The sequence below is a fragment of the Gossypium arboreum genome, chromosome 1, assembly GCF_025698485.1.
Source record: "Gossypium arboreum isolate Shixiya-1 chromosome 1, ASM2569848v2, whole genome shotgun sequence".
Lineage (NCBI taxonomy): Eukaryota > Viridiplantae > Streptophyta > Magnoliopsida > Malvales > Malvaceae > Gossypium > Gossypium arboreum.
In genome coordinates this window covers 48407539-48424258 of record NC_069070.1, presented here as the reverse complement: position 1 = coordinate 48424258, position 16720 = coordinate 48407539, and the positions used below count along the sequence as shown (strand labels likewise).

Below are 16720 nucleotides of genomic sequence, written 5' to 3'. Positions count from 1 at the left end.
TAATTAATATCAATTTTCCTTTTAAAAAATTATAAATGTGAAAAAGTAATCAATTTTCGTTTTAATACATGTGAAAATGCTTGATTTCTTTAAACATATTATTTGATTTTTCACATACTGAAAGTTACGTAATTATTAAAGTAATTATATGATTTAAAATAAATTAGTAATATATATTATTTTATTTTAATACATGTCAAAAATATTATTTTTAAATACTAAAATATAAAAATATTTCATATCATATGAATTTGATTTGAAAGAGAACTTTTAATTAAACCAATTATAGTATTTTTATAGTGAGATAATGTAATAACAAATACAACATGTTTGGTTGGATGGAATTCCTATTCCATTCCTGCCCTATTCATTGCGCTACAGTAATTCTCATGTTTGGTTCACGGTTTAGGTGATTCCACAGCTTTGCTATTACACCCATATTCCCTCAGTTGTTGTAATAGGTATTCAGGGGTGGGGGCTCTGAATTGCTATTCAACACCACACGCCTAAAATTTATCCCCAAAATAGCTTGCTTTCTTTCCCCAAATTTTTGCTCCAAATTTCTTCCAACATTTATCCCCAAATCAAGGGTACGTTTGCCCTTCATCTTTATCTCCCCAAAGGGTACGTTTTCTTTTTTTATGATAAGCTCCTAAAACATGATTCTATTTCTCCTTCCTCATAACTTCATAACTCTTCTTGTATGTGAACGTGGTTGGATGAAAATTACTGTTATTATGATTCAAGTCAAAGTCACACCTTAAATCCAAGAAGGGAAAGATTCTGTTACTACGAGTTCTTGAACTATGCCTGTAGCATGTCTTCGTTAATTTTGTTATATATATATTTTTTCTATTTACAATTCATGACGAGGCAAAGCTTGTTATTTGTTTGACAGGAAAGTATTGCGGCATAATTTTTGGACAGGCTTGTGAAATGGAGTAAGAACATTGAAATTTCAGATCCCTTGGAAGAAGGTTGCAAGCTTGGCCCTATTATTAGTAGAGGGCAGGTATTATTTCAATTTTGTTGTTTAATTTTAGGTGCTTTATAGTTTTTTAAGATTTCATGCTAGCTGAAGAATCAGTTTATGTAGAGAGCACTTTGTGAAAGGCATAGATTTCATGTTTGGTCTCTGCTTTAGGTGTTTTTAAAATTCACAGATGAAACATTTAGTACTACGAAATACCATTAGTTAGTACTACAAATTGGTTAAATACTTCCTTTAGATTAATAGTAACAACGCCTTTTGTGTTTAAGCAGAGAAAATGTGCACACGTAGCTTGTGATCCAAATGGAAACATTGAAACGGATATAAGCAAAGATACCCCCAAAAAAGATAGAATGAGAATGACTTTAAAAAAAAAAGAATTAAAGTTGATGCAATCATATATAAACTGGGAGAAAAGATGCTTTAATTGTAACAGCCCAATTTAGGGCCAAAATGGAACAGTGGTTTCGAAACCACGAATTCGAGGTTGAAAAAAAAATTATTTTGATTAAGTTTTAGTGTTTATATTATGATTACATAATCGTGTAAAAATTTCGTTGCGAAATTTTATCGATTGGGTGTTTAATTTGACGTTTAGGACTAAATTGAAATAGGTGAAAAATATGTATGTTCTTGTTCATAAAGTACTTGATTGAAATGGGGGTTTAAAGTAGAGGTCCTTAAATGGAAATTAGACCATTATACTTTATATGGAAAAAAATTTGGACATGGATGGAATTTTTAGAAAATTTAGTAGTAAGGGCATTTTGGTCATTTGCATAATAAATGAAATAAAATGGGAAAAATAACACAAAAATGTGTTCATCTTCATTTAGCTTGGCCGAAACTTGCATGTTCTCCATAGCTAGGGTTTGTTTCAATCTTTCAAGCTCAACAGTAAGTGCATTCAAGTCCCGTTTTTAATGTTCTTTACATTTTTGAAATCCTCGTAGCTCGGTTTACCTATTTCTACCATTATTTCGAGTTAGGGTTTATGTTTAAAAATTTACCCATGAATGATATGCATGTATTTTGATATTTTATGGTAGAATATGAATGTTTGAGGTTAGGAGAACGATCTTTTCTAAGCGATTTTTAGCGAAACGAGTAAAATGGTATAATTGGTAAAAATACCTAATGCTCATAAGTGCATGTTAGAGTGAGAATTTGATGTTGTCATAGAAGAGAAAAATGATCAGCATGTCATAAAACATAAGAATAAGGGTTGAAATTAAATTTCCGAGCCTAGGGGAAAATCGTAATTTTGTAAAAGTTAGGGGGCAAAAATGTAATTTTTCCATAATATGATTTTTGGATTGAAATAAATAGTATGAGTATTAAATGAGCTAAATGTGTTGTTATAGATCAAGAAAGGCGTGGAATCGACCTTGAACGGGGGAAGGAAAAGGTTTTGGACTAAATTGCAAAATTTCTATATTTTGCACCAAGGTAAGTTTGTATGTAAATAATACATTAACTTCATTTACATTTTTATATTTCAGCCTATTATATATATTTTAGCTGATTTTGAAGCATAAATCGACTATTGGAAGAATGGAAATAAGTAATAGAGAGAAAAATCCCGGTTGAACATTCGGAAAGATTGAATAATATAGATGGAGCGTAGCTAGGTCACATGTATGGTGCTGAGTGCACATCATGTGTACAAGAGAGCTACGAGATACTATGTAGTAGCTAGGTCACATGTGTGATACGGGATGTAACCCATGTAGACAAGAGAGCTACGGGAGAGATAAATGTAGCTAGGTCGCATGTGTGATTCCAAGTGAAGGACACCATGTAGACAGAGAGCTATGAGATAAATTGGCTAGGTCACATGGGTGGTACTAAGTGTTCACCATGTGTACAAGAGAGCCGAATTATATGAAATATAATGGTGGGGCTGTGTGCTGAAACTATCAAGTATCGAGGATTGATCCGAATTGTTCAACGGGATGGTTTTAAGGTGACATTTTAATCATGGACCTATACTTGTGATGTATGAAATGTGGTGAAAATGAATTGTTATATGCATGTTAAAATGAGGTTAATACAAAGAAAGTGTGAAAGAGTGAATTAGCAATAATACTGTTTTGGACAGTCACAGTGACGTGAATTTGAAAAATCACTAAAAATAGTAGGAATTTAATTAAAGGCTGAATGAGATATGAAATTAAAGCTTAATGAGTCTATTCCCATGTAAAAGAAACATAGAAAGTAAAGGAACTCTATATTTTGAGATATTTATATTTGTGTGTGACTCGCTCAGAATGACTATGTGATCCCCTGTTCTAACTTTGAAAAATCAGTAAAAATTGTAAAAAACAAATTAAGAAATATAGTTTACATGTATAGATTAATTATTGAGTCTAGTTTTAAGTGAAATACATTTCATGGATATTTAATTTCTGTACTGGGAGAAATTCAATTCGTAGTGGACAGAGGTCAGATCAGTCGAGCTGTATAACAGGGGAATTTTAACTAATAAACTATACTAATTGGCTGGACCAAAAATTCTAGAAAACTTTTAGTAAGAATTAATATGAGTCTAGTTTCAAGAAAATTTTACAGATTTGAATTTCGAGTTTTGTAACTCGAGTTATGATTTATTTAGTGAATATGACGCAAGAGAGACAGCTTGACCAAAGTGAAGTAAATAGTAAAATTAAAAAGTAGATACACTTGAGTTATTGTGTAAACATATTAAATTCTTTATTAATTATTTATATACTTGCTTACTAAGCTATAAGCTTACTTTTTTTTTCTCTCTTTTGTCTTATAGTGTCGTCCAGCTAGCACAGGAGTCAAGGATCGTTGAAGATCTGCCTACACTATCAATACTTTTGGGTATTTTAACTGAACATTTTGAATTATGGCATGTATAGTAGACTTAGTTATTTTGTTATGTGTCATAATTGTCTAGGTTTAAAATATTAATTATAGTATCTGACCGATTATCTTGTACGAAGCCTTTGAAATTGGCTAGTATTGTTAAAGGCATATGTTATAATGATTCATGATCTAATTGCACGCCATATTTTTGTCTCGGTTTTATTAAATAATATGTACTATGATTTGTTAATACCTCGTACCCTGTTCCGACGACAGATACGGGTAAGGGGTGTTACATTAATGAATTTGGTCATAAGCATGGTTTAGATGCTTTCTGTTGAAAAACGATTTTTAGTATCTGGAAAAAAAAAATGAAATTTAAGTGCGGGACAAGAGAATGCTTTAACAGAGGCTAAATGGAAGGAAAAGATTCTTGTAGTTGGCTCAAGAGTTTTGCTTTTAAGATCTTTAGGATTCTTGAATGTGTAAGGCCCTAAGGTCAATGCTGGACAGAAACTTAAGCAAGCTTGACTGGTACGTTTTGGTTATCAGGATACTCTGCTGTAGGTTTCAATTAGATGGCCAGTTAGTTTTCCATTTTTTGATTGAACAGTCATTCTTCCTTGATTATACTTTAACCTTAAAGAGACTTAATATTAAATAGATTCCATATTAGTTCTTCCTTTTAGAGCATTCTCATCAACCAACCTAATAGCTACATTTTAGTTTGTTTGGCCAATTAGCGATTACTGCCCATAATTATTACACTTGGTAGTTGCAGTATCAGTGTAATCTGTTGTACAACCCTTAATCAATATGTTGTTCTGTTGCATCCATAGTTTATTGAAATTGTCAAACTGTCTCTTATGTGGCTAACTATAGATGAAAAATCATTGTTTCAATAGGCTGATCAATCAGGAACCATAGTCGAGATCCTTGTAGAAGATGGAAAAGCAGTCAGCGTTGATACGGTGAGTATTCTTTGCTACCTTGATTCTAAATAATGTATATGGATGGATGGATGGGTATTGAATTGTGGATTTGAAGTAAATTTGATTGTTTTTGTCCTTTTTATCTTGGTTTTCTGTTGCTCGGACGTTCTTTTTTGTCATCTTTACAGCCTCTGTTCATGATTGAACCTTGAAATAAGACTGTCAAGTAGAAAAGTAAAAGGTAGGAAGGATAGGCAGACAAATAGGTTGAGTTGGTGGGATTTTTCTTCTTGGTGATTTAGTTTGGATTCATTAAATGGGTAGCTTCTTTTGTAGTCTAGTAGCTTATGATATACTTTTAGTCTTACAGATATAGTGATGTGATCCGGCCCGGGTAGTTGAGTCGAATTCACTTAGTTGCCCGATCGTAGTCGAGAGAGTTGTTCGTGCCTCGAATTTTTTGTAATAGAAGTAAAAGAATAGAATAGAATAAGCGGAAGGTTTCGAAGAAGGGTAAGTTGAATAATAGGTTCAACTATGGGTAGCAAAGATGGATGAAGGATAGAAGGCTCGGTTTGGTTAACAAGAAAGAAATTTGAAATGGGAATGGAAAATGAACTCAACGTCAGGAATGATTCAACACTAAAAAGTGTCACCCCGATTCCTATATGGTTAAGGTGAAAAATATGGATAGATGGATAGGTGAACGCCACACCAAAATTGGTGATAAGTTCAAACAAGATCGGTAGACACCACTAGCACAAACTAGATAAGTCTTCGAAACTTGTACGAGATATGAGAGGAAGCAACCTCATAAGAACAATGTTCATTACCAAATTTGGCAAAAGTCCTTTTACAATGAAATGAACAAACTATTTAAAGGCAATCATGTAGTAACCGAATGGACAAACTAGCTAGCTTAAAAGCTAAGCAAATTCGGTCATGCACTAGCTAGAATGTTCTAGAATGAACACATTAATTATCTAGTCTTGATTCGGCTGATGAGGATGTGTTTGTATAGCTTCATGCATGAGCTTTAATCACTTGATGAATGTACACCTTTGGTAGCTCAACGGGTTGTCTAGGTTCAGGCCAAGGTGTGCATGAAACTTCTAAGAGGTGTCTCTTGGCCAAATAGGTGCTTAGGAAACTCCAAGGGTCCTCCCACATGCATCGGCTGTACATGGAACTTGGAAGGAGGCTTGAACCTAGCCGTACATGCACTTGCATTAAATGTCCCTCATACATGCATGTGTGCCGTCCATGGGAGATGCATCTCTCAATATTCATTAACCTTCTATGTACATGAATGTATGGCTTCCAAACATTGAACCGATCCATGCATGTATCTTCCCATTCAATGTACTTTCCCGTTCATGCACCTTGTCATGAATGAATCTTCCACATTTGGCTAGCCTACATAAACAATTAATATAATTAAATAAAATATAACTATTCATATAATTATAATTTAAATTAATAACTAAACAACTTAATAACATTAACTAAATTCAAACATAATAATTATAAGTCAACTATCAAATTAAATTCGGCTAGCTCAAAATAGTCAAAACACTTAGTGAGCTAAGTTGAGCTAGGGGTTTCGGCATGAGCTGTAGCAAACTTAATTAAAAACTAAATTAAAACTTAGTTTATTGGAATGAAGTAGGAATGAGCTAAAACTAGCTAAATTCAAACTCAAATGAGCTAAATTGAGCTCAAGTGAGCTGATGGGAGTTGAATGGCGCATGGGGAGCTGGAGAGGAGCTGAGATCAGATTGCAAAAGGGTGCACAGAGTCTTCAAGGCATTGTCCTTAGCTCCTCCAACGTCATGAACCTTGTTGTCCTCCCAAATGCGCAACACCAATACGGATAAAGCATCTTGAATTTGCTTGGTTCGAGCTCGAGTCATGGGGCCTTTTGGAAGCTCGATTGATTCAAGATTTGCATTCGAGGATGCCCCGAGTGTGCTCACATCATATAGTAAATAAAAATGTTATTCAAACAAATGTTAGTATGTACTTCTAGTACGGGATACTTCATGCTTTTTACTTTCCCTTGTTCAAATAAAAACATTATTGAAGCAAAGGAACAAACTGAGCTCAAATAATAAAATAATTGAAAATGAATATGATTAGATAGGGGCTATCGAATATGATTGGCATACTTTTGAATATGAAATTAAAATATAGAATTAAACTAAAATCAAATTCAAGTAAAAGAAATAACAAGAAGGCTAGTAAAAAAATTGAAATTTTAATTAGCTTTTATGAGAAAAAGTAATTAATAAAAATTTGTCGTTTTCTTTTTCTTTTCCTAAAAATACATTAGAGACATGGCTTTTTTTTAGCTTTACAAGCATCTTCAAACACGGCTTGGGCTAGTATCAATGAAGAAATTTTCAAAGAAAACCAAAATGACTAGTAATTAAAAGAGCTTTTCAACCTTGTAGAATAATTAAATTATTTATTTCACTAATGATATTTTAGCACATTAAATATGTTTTGCGTTTAAAATTAATAAAGTAGATTATATATATTATTTTTATAGTATTATATATTATGATTTTTAATTCATATTATTAAAAATTATATTTAATAATAATTATGTTAAAATATGGTTAAATTATTTTAATAATAATCTCATTAAAATTTAATAACAATAACAATAATTATCTACTTTAAAAAAAGCGCTAAGGGTATTCGGTTATTTTAGTTTTTTTCCTTATGCTATTACAACAACATTCCATTCAACCAAACAGTTGAATTATTGATTATAGCTCTATTCCATTACAGCTCTATTCAATTACAGCCCTATTCAATTACAAGGAACCAAACGCACTGTTAGAATATATGGTGTTATTAATGTATTAAAATTTGCTTTTCTAAATATATGAATATTGTAAAAATAAGTTTAATAGCTTTCTTAAATTACACATAGCACTCCATGGATTTGCCAAATGGCATAAATCTAACTAACACTTGAAAATAAATTTCCTTATTTGAACTCTAACTTTGTTTTAGTGTATATATATTGATGATTAAAAACAAAATTGTGATCCTTTTGAAGTGATACTTACAATCAAACACCAAGGAAACAGCTAAGACAACCCAAGTTAAACTTCCACAAAATATATTATAGAATCAAACTAATCTTATCTTCCCTCTCTAATATTTTTCCTTGTACATACGATGATTCCTAATCAAACAGCTAAGGTGATAAAACAGGAGAGTTGTCAAATATTCTACCCATACTCCAATGGAGTTTGATATTAAAACTTGAAAAATTGCATCTCTTATTTTTTTTTCCGAAAATTATAACTATTATTATTTTTAGTCAAAATTTATCATTAATATACTCATAAAATTATACCAACTTCCAAAAACAGATCATTGCGATTTCAATAATAAATTTTTTTTGACAGAAAATACCAAAACATCGAAAATTGGAATTTCATCAAAATATAAAACCTAACCTGAATCATCTAAACTAAACTTTAATCTGAACACTAATTTGTATTTATTTTACCATCCCAATTTTCACCATGTCGTTATGACAGTTACTAGCCACCCACCAAGGAATCTGACTTGTTTCATGTCTTAAACGGCCATAACCTGTCCATTGATGGTTCCGAATCAACCTTTATCCATTTGTCTCACTCTAAACTTTGAAGTATCTGTAAGGCCCCACCGTGCCCTTTAGGCGCCAACCATTGCCGGCCTTCTCTGATTATAAACTTGTCTCTCTTGGCCTCCATTTTTGAGCTCTCTCACCATCTTCCAAGCTTCCCTACTTTGTAACCTTGCTTCACAAGAAAGTTATGGCGGACCCTGGAAAGATGGAAGAAGGGCTAGCTCATGAAGAAAATATGGAGAAAAAGGGAGATAAGCTGGTTGAACAACAACAACAGTTGCAGGAGCAGCAACAGCCATTGGTAAAGCAAAAGACCAAGAGGGTAGCAACCTTGGATGCTTTTAGAGGACTCACCATTGTGGTAAGTGTGCTCGCAACTTACCCAAATTTTGACTCGAAAGAATATTCAAAATTTGAAAGTGTAGAGTTTGACTCAACTCGATTAAACCTTAATCATGGATTGTTATTATAATAATAAGGTGTTGTGATTTTTGGGTGTAGTTGATGATATTGGTAGATGATGCTGGGGGATCATATGCCAGGATTGATCACTCACCATGGAATGGATGCACACTGGCTGACTTTGTGATGCCATTTTTTCTGTTCATTGTGGGGGTGGCCATTGCATTAGCTCTCAAGGTACAAATTTGGTCCACTCATAATTATTCTTCTACTATTGTAAACGTTATATTTTAGATGTTTGGTAAACTAAAAAAAATATAGGAAATTAAGCATGTTATTAAATTTATTTGGTATATTTATTAAAATTAAGTATTGGATATGATTAAATTATTTGATAAATATAATTTTAAATTTTTAAATGCAAAGCATTTAAAGGATAATGTTAAAATAAATAAATTATAAGTTAGAAACATTTGAAAAATTTTATATTAAGTGAGAAGTAGCTCTTTATATACTTACCATTTCCCATATTTTTAATTGAAAAAATTCTACCATTTAGTTTTTATGTTGGGTTATCAGTGTTTAAAAATTAAATTAATGAAAATATTAATTTTAGCTGGTTTAATTTTTCCAATGAGTTATCAATAGGGCCTTAGTCCATACCAATAAAATTATTATAAAAAATCTAAATTATGAGATTAATGGTGTGTTTAATAAATCATTGAAAATTTTTAACATTTAATATTTCAAATGTATTTGATAATTATTTTAATTTTTATTTAATATAAATTTTTAACAAAAAAAGTATTAGAATAAAATAAGTAGATAAGTAGCTACTTATCATTTAAGCTAGAAAATATTAAGTTCATTTTATTTTATTAAAAAACTTAAATATATTTTTTAAAAATAAGATATTTAAATTAATAGATTTATCTTTTATCCAAAACTATCCAAAATAATATAAAATATTATTAATAAGATTAAAATTAAAAATAAATAATTTTTTAAAAATCAATATTTAATTTTATCAAATAAGATAATTATATTTAATATTTATATTTACTAATTTACTAAATAATTATTTTATATAAATTTAAAGTAATCAACAAAAACTATTTTACTAACAATAATTTAATGTTAAGGGAAAAATTTGGGTTTGTTGTAGTAAAAAAATCACATTAATATAAAAATTTGGGTACATCTTGGCGGTTCCTTATTTCGTAGCTAGTTAAGCTATATGTTATTTTCTCTCTTCTTTATTTTAAAAAAAATCATATTGAGACTAAATTCAATGATGTCATTTTCATATTTTCTCATATAATATTTTATGATTTTCCACGTTTTACTCTTCTATTTTTTTTAAAAGGTGCTACTCTTGTAATTAAAAGTTTATTATCATAATTAGCACTGCTTTGTTTCATTAAACATAAAACTATGATAAAACCACTTCTAATAACAGTAAAATTATATTATATTTTATTTATTAAAATAAATAAATTATTCACTAGATGTTAAATTAAAAACAAAATGATCATTCTATTAAAAATTTTATCTATTATTACTATTAAATACTGATATTATTGATGGAGTAACTAAATAGTGACACGTGATGTGTCTCACATATGTCATGTTGACATGAAAATATTAGTTTTATTCAAAATTCTAAAAAAATAAATTTTATAATTATTTTAATACCACATTTAGGACATTGTTTTCTATATAAATATAAAATTATTATAAATTTATAAATATAGAAATTTATTTTAAAATTATTTATAATGGTAAGAAATTATTAGAAAATTTAAAAAAAATTAATTTCTTATAATTCTTAATAATTTTATATATATATATTTTATAAATTTTATAACAATTTAAAAATTATTTAAGAAACCATTTTAAAATAATCTTCAACAACTACTTGATCAGGTTCATTATGGACGTTGTTTGTAATTATTGTAATTATTTAAAAATCACGGATAAGGTAAATTTAGATATTCATTTATTTAAGTTCAAATGAATCTGGACAACTATTTGTGTATATCCATTTTGAACAAAGTTTTTAAATAATTATTAAAAATTTATTTATTTTATATTTTTTAAATTTTAAAATATTTATAGATGTGATAAAAGTCACATCAATATAAGATATACATCGCAACCATATTATTAATTAGATAAAATGAATAAAATCTCTAATAAAAATTTAATTTATTTATTTTTAATAAAATGTAAAATACAATCCTACATGCTTTTACCTCAAACTCAAATGCTTGTTTCTCTGTTCCAGAAAATTCCCAAGATTAAGGATGCAATTAAGAAGATATGCTTGAGAACTCTAAAGCTTCTATTTTGGGGAGTTTTATTGCAAGGTATTCATCACTCCCAAATATTTCCTGTTCATTAATCATTTAATGCTAAACCAGGCACTTTATTGTTCGAATTTTTATTTTTCTGAGGTATCAGTGTATGGTATAATAGGGTGTTGAAATGGTTAACCGAATCCAATTAGTATTAATATAATTAATCGAATATTTTAATTTTTAATTGTTAATCGAATTAATTTTTTTAAATTAACGAAATTTATATATTTTATTTTTTAAAAAATATAAAATATATCAGAAAAATTATAATGTTTATTTGATCGAATTAATTAAATTAATAATAGCCTAATATATATAATATATCATATTATTTATTAAATTTGGTTAAGAAGTTTGAACACCCCTATGACATAAATATTTAACAAATTTTTGGTACATGATATTTACATATTCACATTAGTATTGGAAAATAATTCTCCAAATGTACAGAAAATATTAATTAAAGTCCTGTTATAATTCAGAAATTAAACCTATCAGCGGATGGGATTGGTTTCAGACTAAATTAATTTAAGTTGGGTGAATTCGGTTTCAAAATTTTCAGCTTGTTTAAGTTTGGACTTTTTTCTGAGTTTGTATCATTTCAATTTTTGTATAATTTCGCGTTTTGGTTATGTTGGGTTTGGACTTTTTGAGTTTGGGTATTTTTTTAAAGTTATTTGAGTTTCTTATTTAAGTTATTTGGATTAGGTTAATTTAAGTTTTTTTCTTTGAGTTGAACATTTGATTTATTGTGATTTAAATTATTTCAAGTTAAAATAATTTTAAGTTTAGTTAATTTTGGAATTTAAGGTTAACTTTTATGATAAAATTAAATTGAAATGAAAAATGATGGGATTGAATAATGCAAATGAAATGTGCAGGTGGATATTCCCATGCGCCAAATGATCTTGTTTATGGAGTAGACATGAAATTAATACGATGGTGTGGAATCCTCCAGGTAAAGAACATCTTCATCTTTACCACACATTCTTAATATTTTCCTTTTTTCATGAAAACAATGTAATCAAAATGGCGATTGCATACAATCCAGAAATTAACAGATTTAGAAACTGAAATTTTGTCTTAAAAAATAATCTATTATTTGATGATGAATATCTTATGTGTAAACAGAGAATAGCTTTGGTTTACTTCATTGTGGCCGTGATCGAGACTCTCACCACCAAGCGCAGACCAACAGTTTTGGAACCTGGCTACTCATCCATTTTCACTGCTTACCGCTGGCAATGGTAAACTAACACATGGATTCTATATTTACAATTACAGCTATCAATTGAAAGAGTCGTTGGGTTGAATCAATTTGAGTCAGATTAATTAAAATTTTCAGTTCATTTTGTATTTGAAGCATTTCGAGTTTTGGTCATTTTAAGCTCTAACAGATTTGAGTTGTTGTGGGGTTAGGTCATTAGAGTTTGCTTAGCTGGGTTTCTCGGGTTTGACTCATTTCAAATTTTGACAGTCAGGTTAAAGTCATTTCAGTTACTTGTTTGAGTAATTTTAAGTTCGAATCATTCTAGATTTGAGTCATTTTAAGTTTGGATATTCTTTTGTTCAAGTCATTTTCGGGTGCAAATTTGAGTTGTTGACTTTTATGATCAAATAAAGTTGGTTTGAATTTGAATTTGGGTTAATCTAAGTCAGATTTTTGAGTTTGATTCAGAACTGACAGATCTATTTACAATCATAATTGATGTTACTTGGACTCTCCATTTTTTGGTATTGTTGTTTTGAGTTTCTCCTAAAGTAACATATCATTTTATGTAAGTGAAAATCCAGGCTTGGAGGATTCGTTGCATTTGTCATTTACATGACCACAACATATTCACTATACGTCCCAGATTGGAGTTTCGTTGTGTCCACAGACAGTGAAACAACACAATACACGGTAAGGTGAATTATAAGCTCAATAGCTTAATGCATAAAGCTTATCAAGTACCTCCACTACTTCAGTTAACTAATCACTCTTTTTTTCCTGCAATATTAAGGTCAAATGTGGGATGAGAGGACACTTAGGACCCGCTTGCAACGCTGTCGGTTATGTTGATCGAGAGGTTTGGGGCATTAATCATCTTTACATTTATCCAGTCTGGCAACGCCTAAAGGTTAGTCCTTCCTCTGCTTCAATTTCCAATAGATTTGGGTAAGTCATTGTTGCTTACCATGGCAATATTTTACGTTGTTTCAACGAAATTGTAGGCTTGCACTCATAGTTCTCCGAGTTCTGGTCAAATCCGTGAAGATGCACCGAGCTGGTGCCGAGCTCCATTCGAACCAGAAGGCTTGCTAAGGTTTGTTTTGATTAACCATAACTTTATTTTAAACATATAGTCCATATGCAGTGATTTGATCGGTTCCTGTTTTTGTCTTAGTTCGATTTTGGCTATCCTCTCCGGCACCATCGGAATCCATTACGGACATGTTTTAATTCATTTCAAGGTTAGAAACTATATCATGATTTTGTAATTTGCCGACCAGCAATATCTGAAAAGGAATTGAAAAATGAAATGTGATATTTGTAGGGTCACTCAGAGAGGCTCAAGCAATGGGTTTCAATGGCATTAGGCTTACTTATTGTAGCCATCATTCTTCATTTTACAGATGGTGAGGCAGCCTCCTTAAATCAGTTTCCATTACATTCTTCAATATGAAATCTAAACATAGATTGCTTTCTCTGCAAATTTTGCAGCCATTCCCATCAACAAACAGCTTTACAGTTTCAGCTACGTGTGTTTCACTGCTGGTGCAGCCGGGATTGTATTCTCAGCATTCTACATCCTGGTAACCACAATTCCGTACTCTTTGACCCCATCTTGTCCTTTAAATGTCAACACTAATCTATTGAAGTGTGTTCGTTTTTCGATGTTCCCCTTGTGAAATAAATGAAACAGATTGATGTTTGGGGATGGAGGACACCATTCTTGCTCCTGGAATGGATAGGCATGAATGCAATGCTGATATATGTGCTTGGGGCACAAGGCATCCTTCCAGCATTTGTAAATGGATGGTATTATAAGTCAACAAACAATACACTTGTAAGTAACATCATCTAACTATTTCAGATTTTAATCCTTCTATTATACTGAAATTCGGGATTTAATCCCTCTACTTTAACTTGATATAATTTGGTCCAAATTGTTAACACAGTTTGTTGCTGGTGTTAAAGTGACGACCTAGATTTCTTGTATTAGTATTCGGTGACACAACTTACGGTGTTATCAGGTTTTTTGGATCCAAAAACATGTTTTCAACAATGTTTGGAAGTCAGAGCGGTTAGGGACCCTTTTATATGTGATATTTACGGAAATCACTTTCTACGGAGTTCTTTCGGGCATCTTACACAAATTGGGCATATATTGGAAGCTATAAGAAGTACAGATTATAGAAAGGACTACATTAATATATGTAATTTTCACATTGTACACTAGATTTTAAGCCTCTCTCTGCTTGTTAAGATTCACTCCGTTTGCAAAATAGTGATTTCAGTTTTTATTTTGGTTGGTGCTTCCATTTCTGTAGCTAAAAGCAGTTATATCAACATCAAAATCTGTATAACATGAAAATGATTGAAATAGAGATGTTAAAGATCACACGCAAGCTGTTCTCATGTGACCTTATGTTTCTATAAACTCTTAAAAGGACATCCATGATTTGTTGGATGAGTTGCAATTCTAGGGGGAAAAAGGGTCCCCCAACAAATGTTTTGTTGTCTGCAACATCCAGGATTATAATTAGGGATTTTAACTTCTCTCATGCTCAACATTAAGGTAGCATTTGGTGTTTTCTTATGTTATAATTTCAATAAAATGCGATTAGTGAGAATGTGATTGTCAGAAAGTTACTTTACAACTTTTGATATTCATTGGATGATATTGATTAAAATCTAGGGAAAGCTACGTTATCATGTTTGATTAACTTTCCTAAATATGTAATGATAATTTACGAATTTGCCCTTATTAAATAAAATATAATATTCATGTGTCTAAATTTTTGTAATAAATTTTATTCTTAACAAATACTTGGATTAAATATTTAATATTAAAATTTAATCAGTAATTTTTACATTAGTTTTTTCAAAGCCCCAATATAACATAAATTACTTTGGATATTAAAAAATATAATTTACTGAAGAAAGAGTACGCCTTAGAGTTTGGCTGAGCATGAAGTGCCCACTAAGCATTTGAGAAAGCTGTAAGGGGACTAAATTATTTTTAAGACCACGCCACATACGAGTTACCGCCAGGGGTATGGTACACTCGATTTGCTCAAACACTGTGCAAGTGGGTCCTACAATGGGATTCGTTAAGAGTCAACTAAATGGACTTGGCTAGTTAAATAGTATTTGCATCAGATTTCCTTTATATTTTTCCCAGTTTTGGTAGGGCATTTAAGGAAGGACTTCAGTATGCATTTGACACTTGTCAAGATCCACTAAAGGGAAAATTGAGTATATATAGTAGGAAGGAAACATTTAGATGGTCTTTCTTTCCTTCTAGTCTACGTTCTGGTTCTTCTTTGTAAACCTAAACAATCTCTTATTCTTTAGGACTGGAAACTAAGATTTTTGGTTTAATCGATGGATGTTTCAATCTCCTGGTAAGTTCTATAACTATACATGTTGATATTTTTGAAGAATAAAGATGTTATAAGGCGTAAGAATAGTAGAGTGTGAGTGGGAGGCCCTTTATGAGGGTTGCATGAAATTGATATGTTAGTAAACTATCTGTAAATGGAGTTTTAATGGGAGTTCCATGATCTTTTAAGTAGTTTTTGTTACTGGCTTAGTTAGGGCTATCAAAATAAAAACTCCGAGCTGAAGTAAAGGTGAGTTTTAGGTGAGTCTTTAAACTTGACTCCAACAAGTCATGTAATTATGTATATATGTGTTTCTGAGGGGTATCTACAAATACGTAAATGAGGTGAACCATGTGTGGCATCATATGACGTTGTGTGATATAAGATGTTGTTGTCGTATGTGTAGTCATTGCCTAATAATATCTCATTAAATGGTTCCAGTACCTAACAAATTTAGGGTATGTAAAAAGATGAAAAAAGATCAGTTTGTGTTGCCTTCGGTAGGGTAACTATAATGCTAACCGAACTGACAAATCACAACATGAAGATATGTGTAAGATCACATGTTAGAGACCCTTGGCATTATATGAAAATGAGGATATTCATGGTGTAGCCTTTGGTGGGATGTAAATCGGAGTAGCAGATCACGACATGAAGATATATATAAGATTATATGGGAGAAGCCCTATGGTAGCTACAGATATGGTTCACCGGGATAGTAAACACAAAATTCTCTACAAAGCCATTGTGGCGTATTCTATAATGCCTTTATGGTGCATTCTGTAACGCCCTTGAGGCAAAATCTAGTTAACCTCATTTGTGGTAAGATTTGGGTAAGCTTTGAAACTTCTCCACTAGCTGACTTTATGGCAGAGATCTGGGTAAGTTTGAAGATATCTTTATTTGGATAGCCTTGTGACGACATTTGAATTTTCCCTAAAGGTATTTCCTAAAGTAGTTCTAAATAGTGTTTCGAAGA

The 16720-nt window shown here is 31.0% G+C and overlaps 1 protein-coding gene across 1 annotated transcript; it reads left to right on the top strand.

Moving 5' to 3' along the window:
- Positions 1–8406: 8406 nt before the first annotated feature.
- Positions 8407–14758, top strand: LOC108473887 (uncharacterized). Its single transcript, XM_017775693.2, has 13 exons — positions 8407–8750; positions 8891–9028; positions 11079–11160; positions 12033–12109; positions 12283–12398; positions 12946–13054; positions 13155–13271; positions 13366–13457; positions 13539–13605; positions 13689–13770; positions 13856–13947; positions 14058–14201; positions 14389–14758. Exons 1-13 carry the CDS (start codon positions 8577–8579, stop codon positions 14533–14535), a joined length of 1437 nt encoding a protein of 478 aa, XP_017631182.1. The 5' UTR covers positions 8407–8576; the 3' UTR covers positions 14536–14758.
- The last annotated feature ends 1962 nt before the right edge of the window (positions 14759–16720 follow it).

Coding starts and splice junctions, on each gene's coding strand:
- LOC108473887 (XM_017775693.2), top strand. CDS start 8,577: ATGGCGGACCCTGGAAAGATGGAAGAAGGGCTAGCTCATGAAGAAAAT. Junction 8,751..8,890: donor TTAGAGGACTCACCATTGTG/GTAAGTGTGCTC, acceptor TTTTGGGTGTAG/TTGATGATATTGGTAGATGA. Junction 11,161..12,032: donor TTGGGGAGTTTTATTGCAAG/GTATTCATCACT, acceptor TGAAATGTGCAG/GTGGATATTCCCATGCGCCA.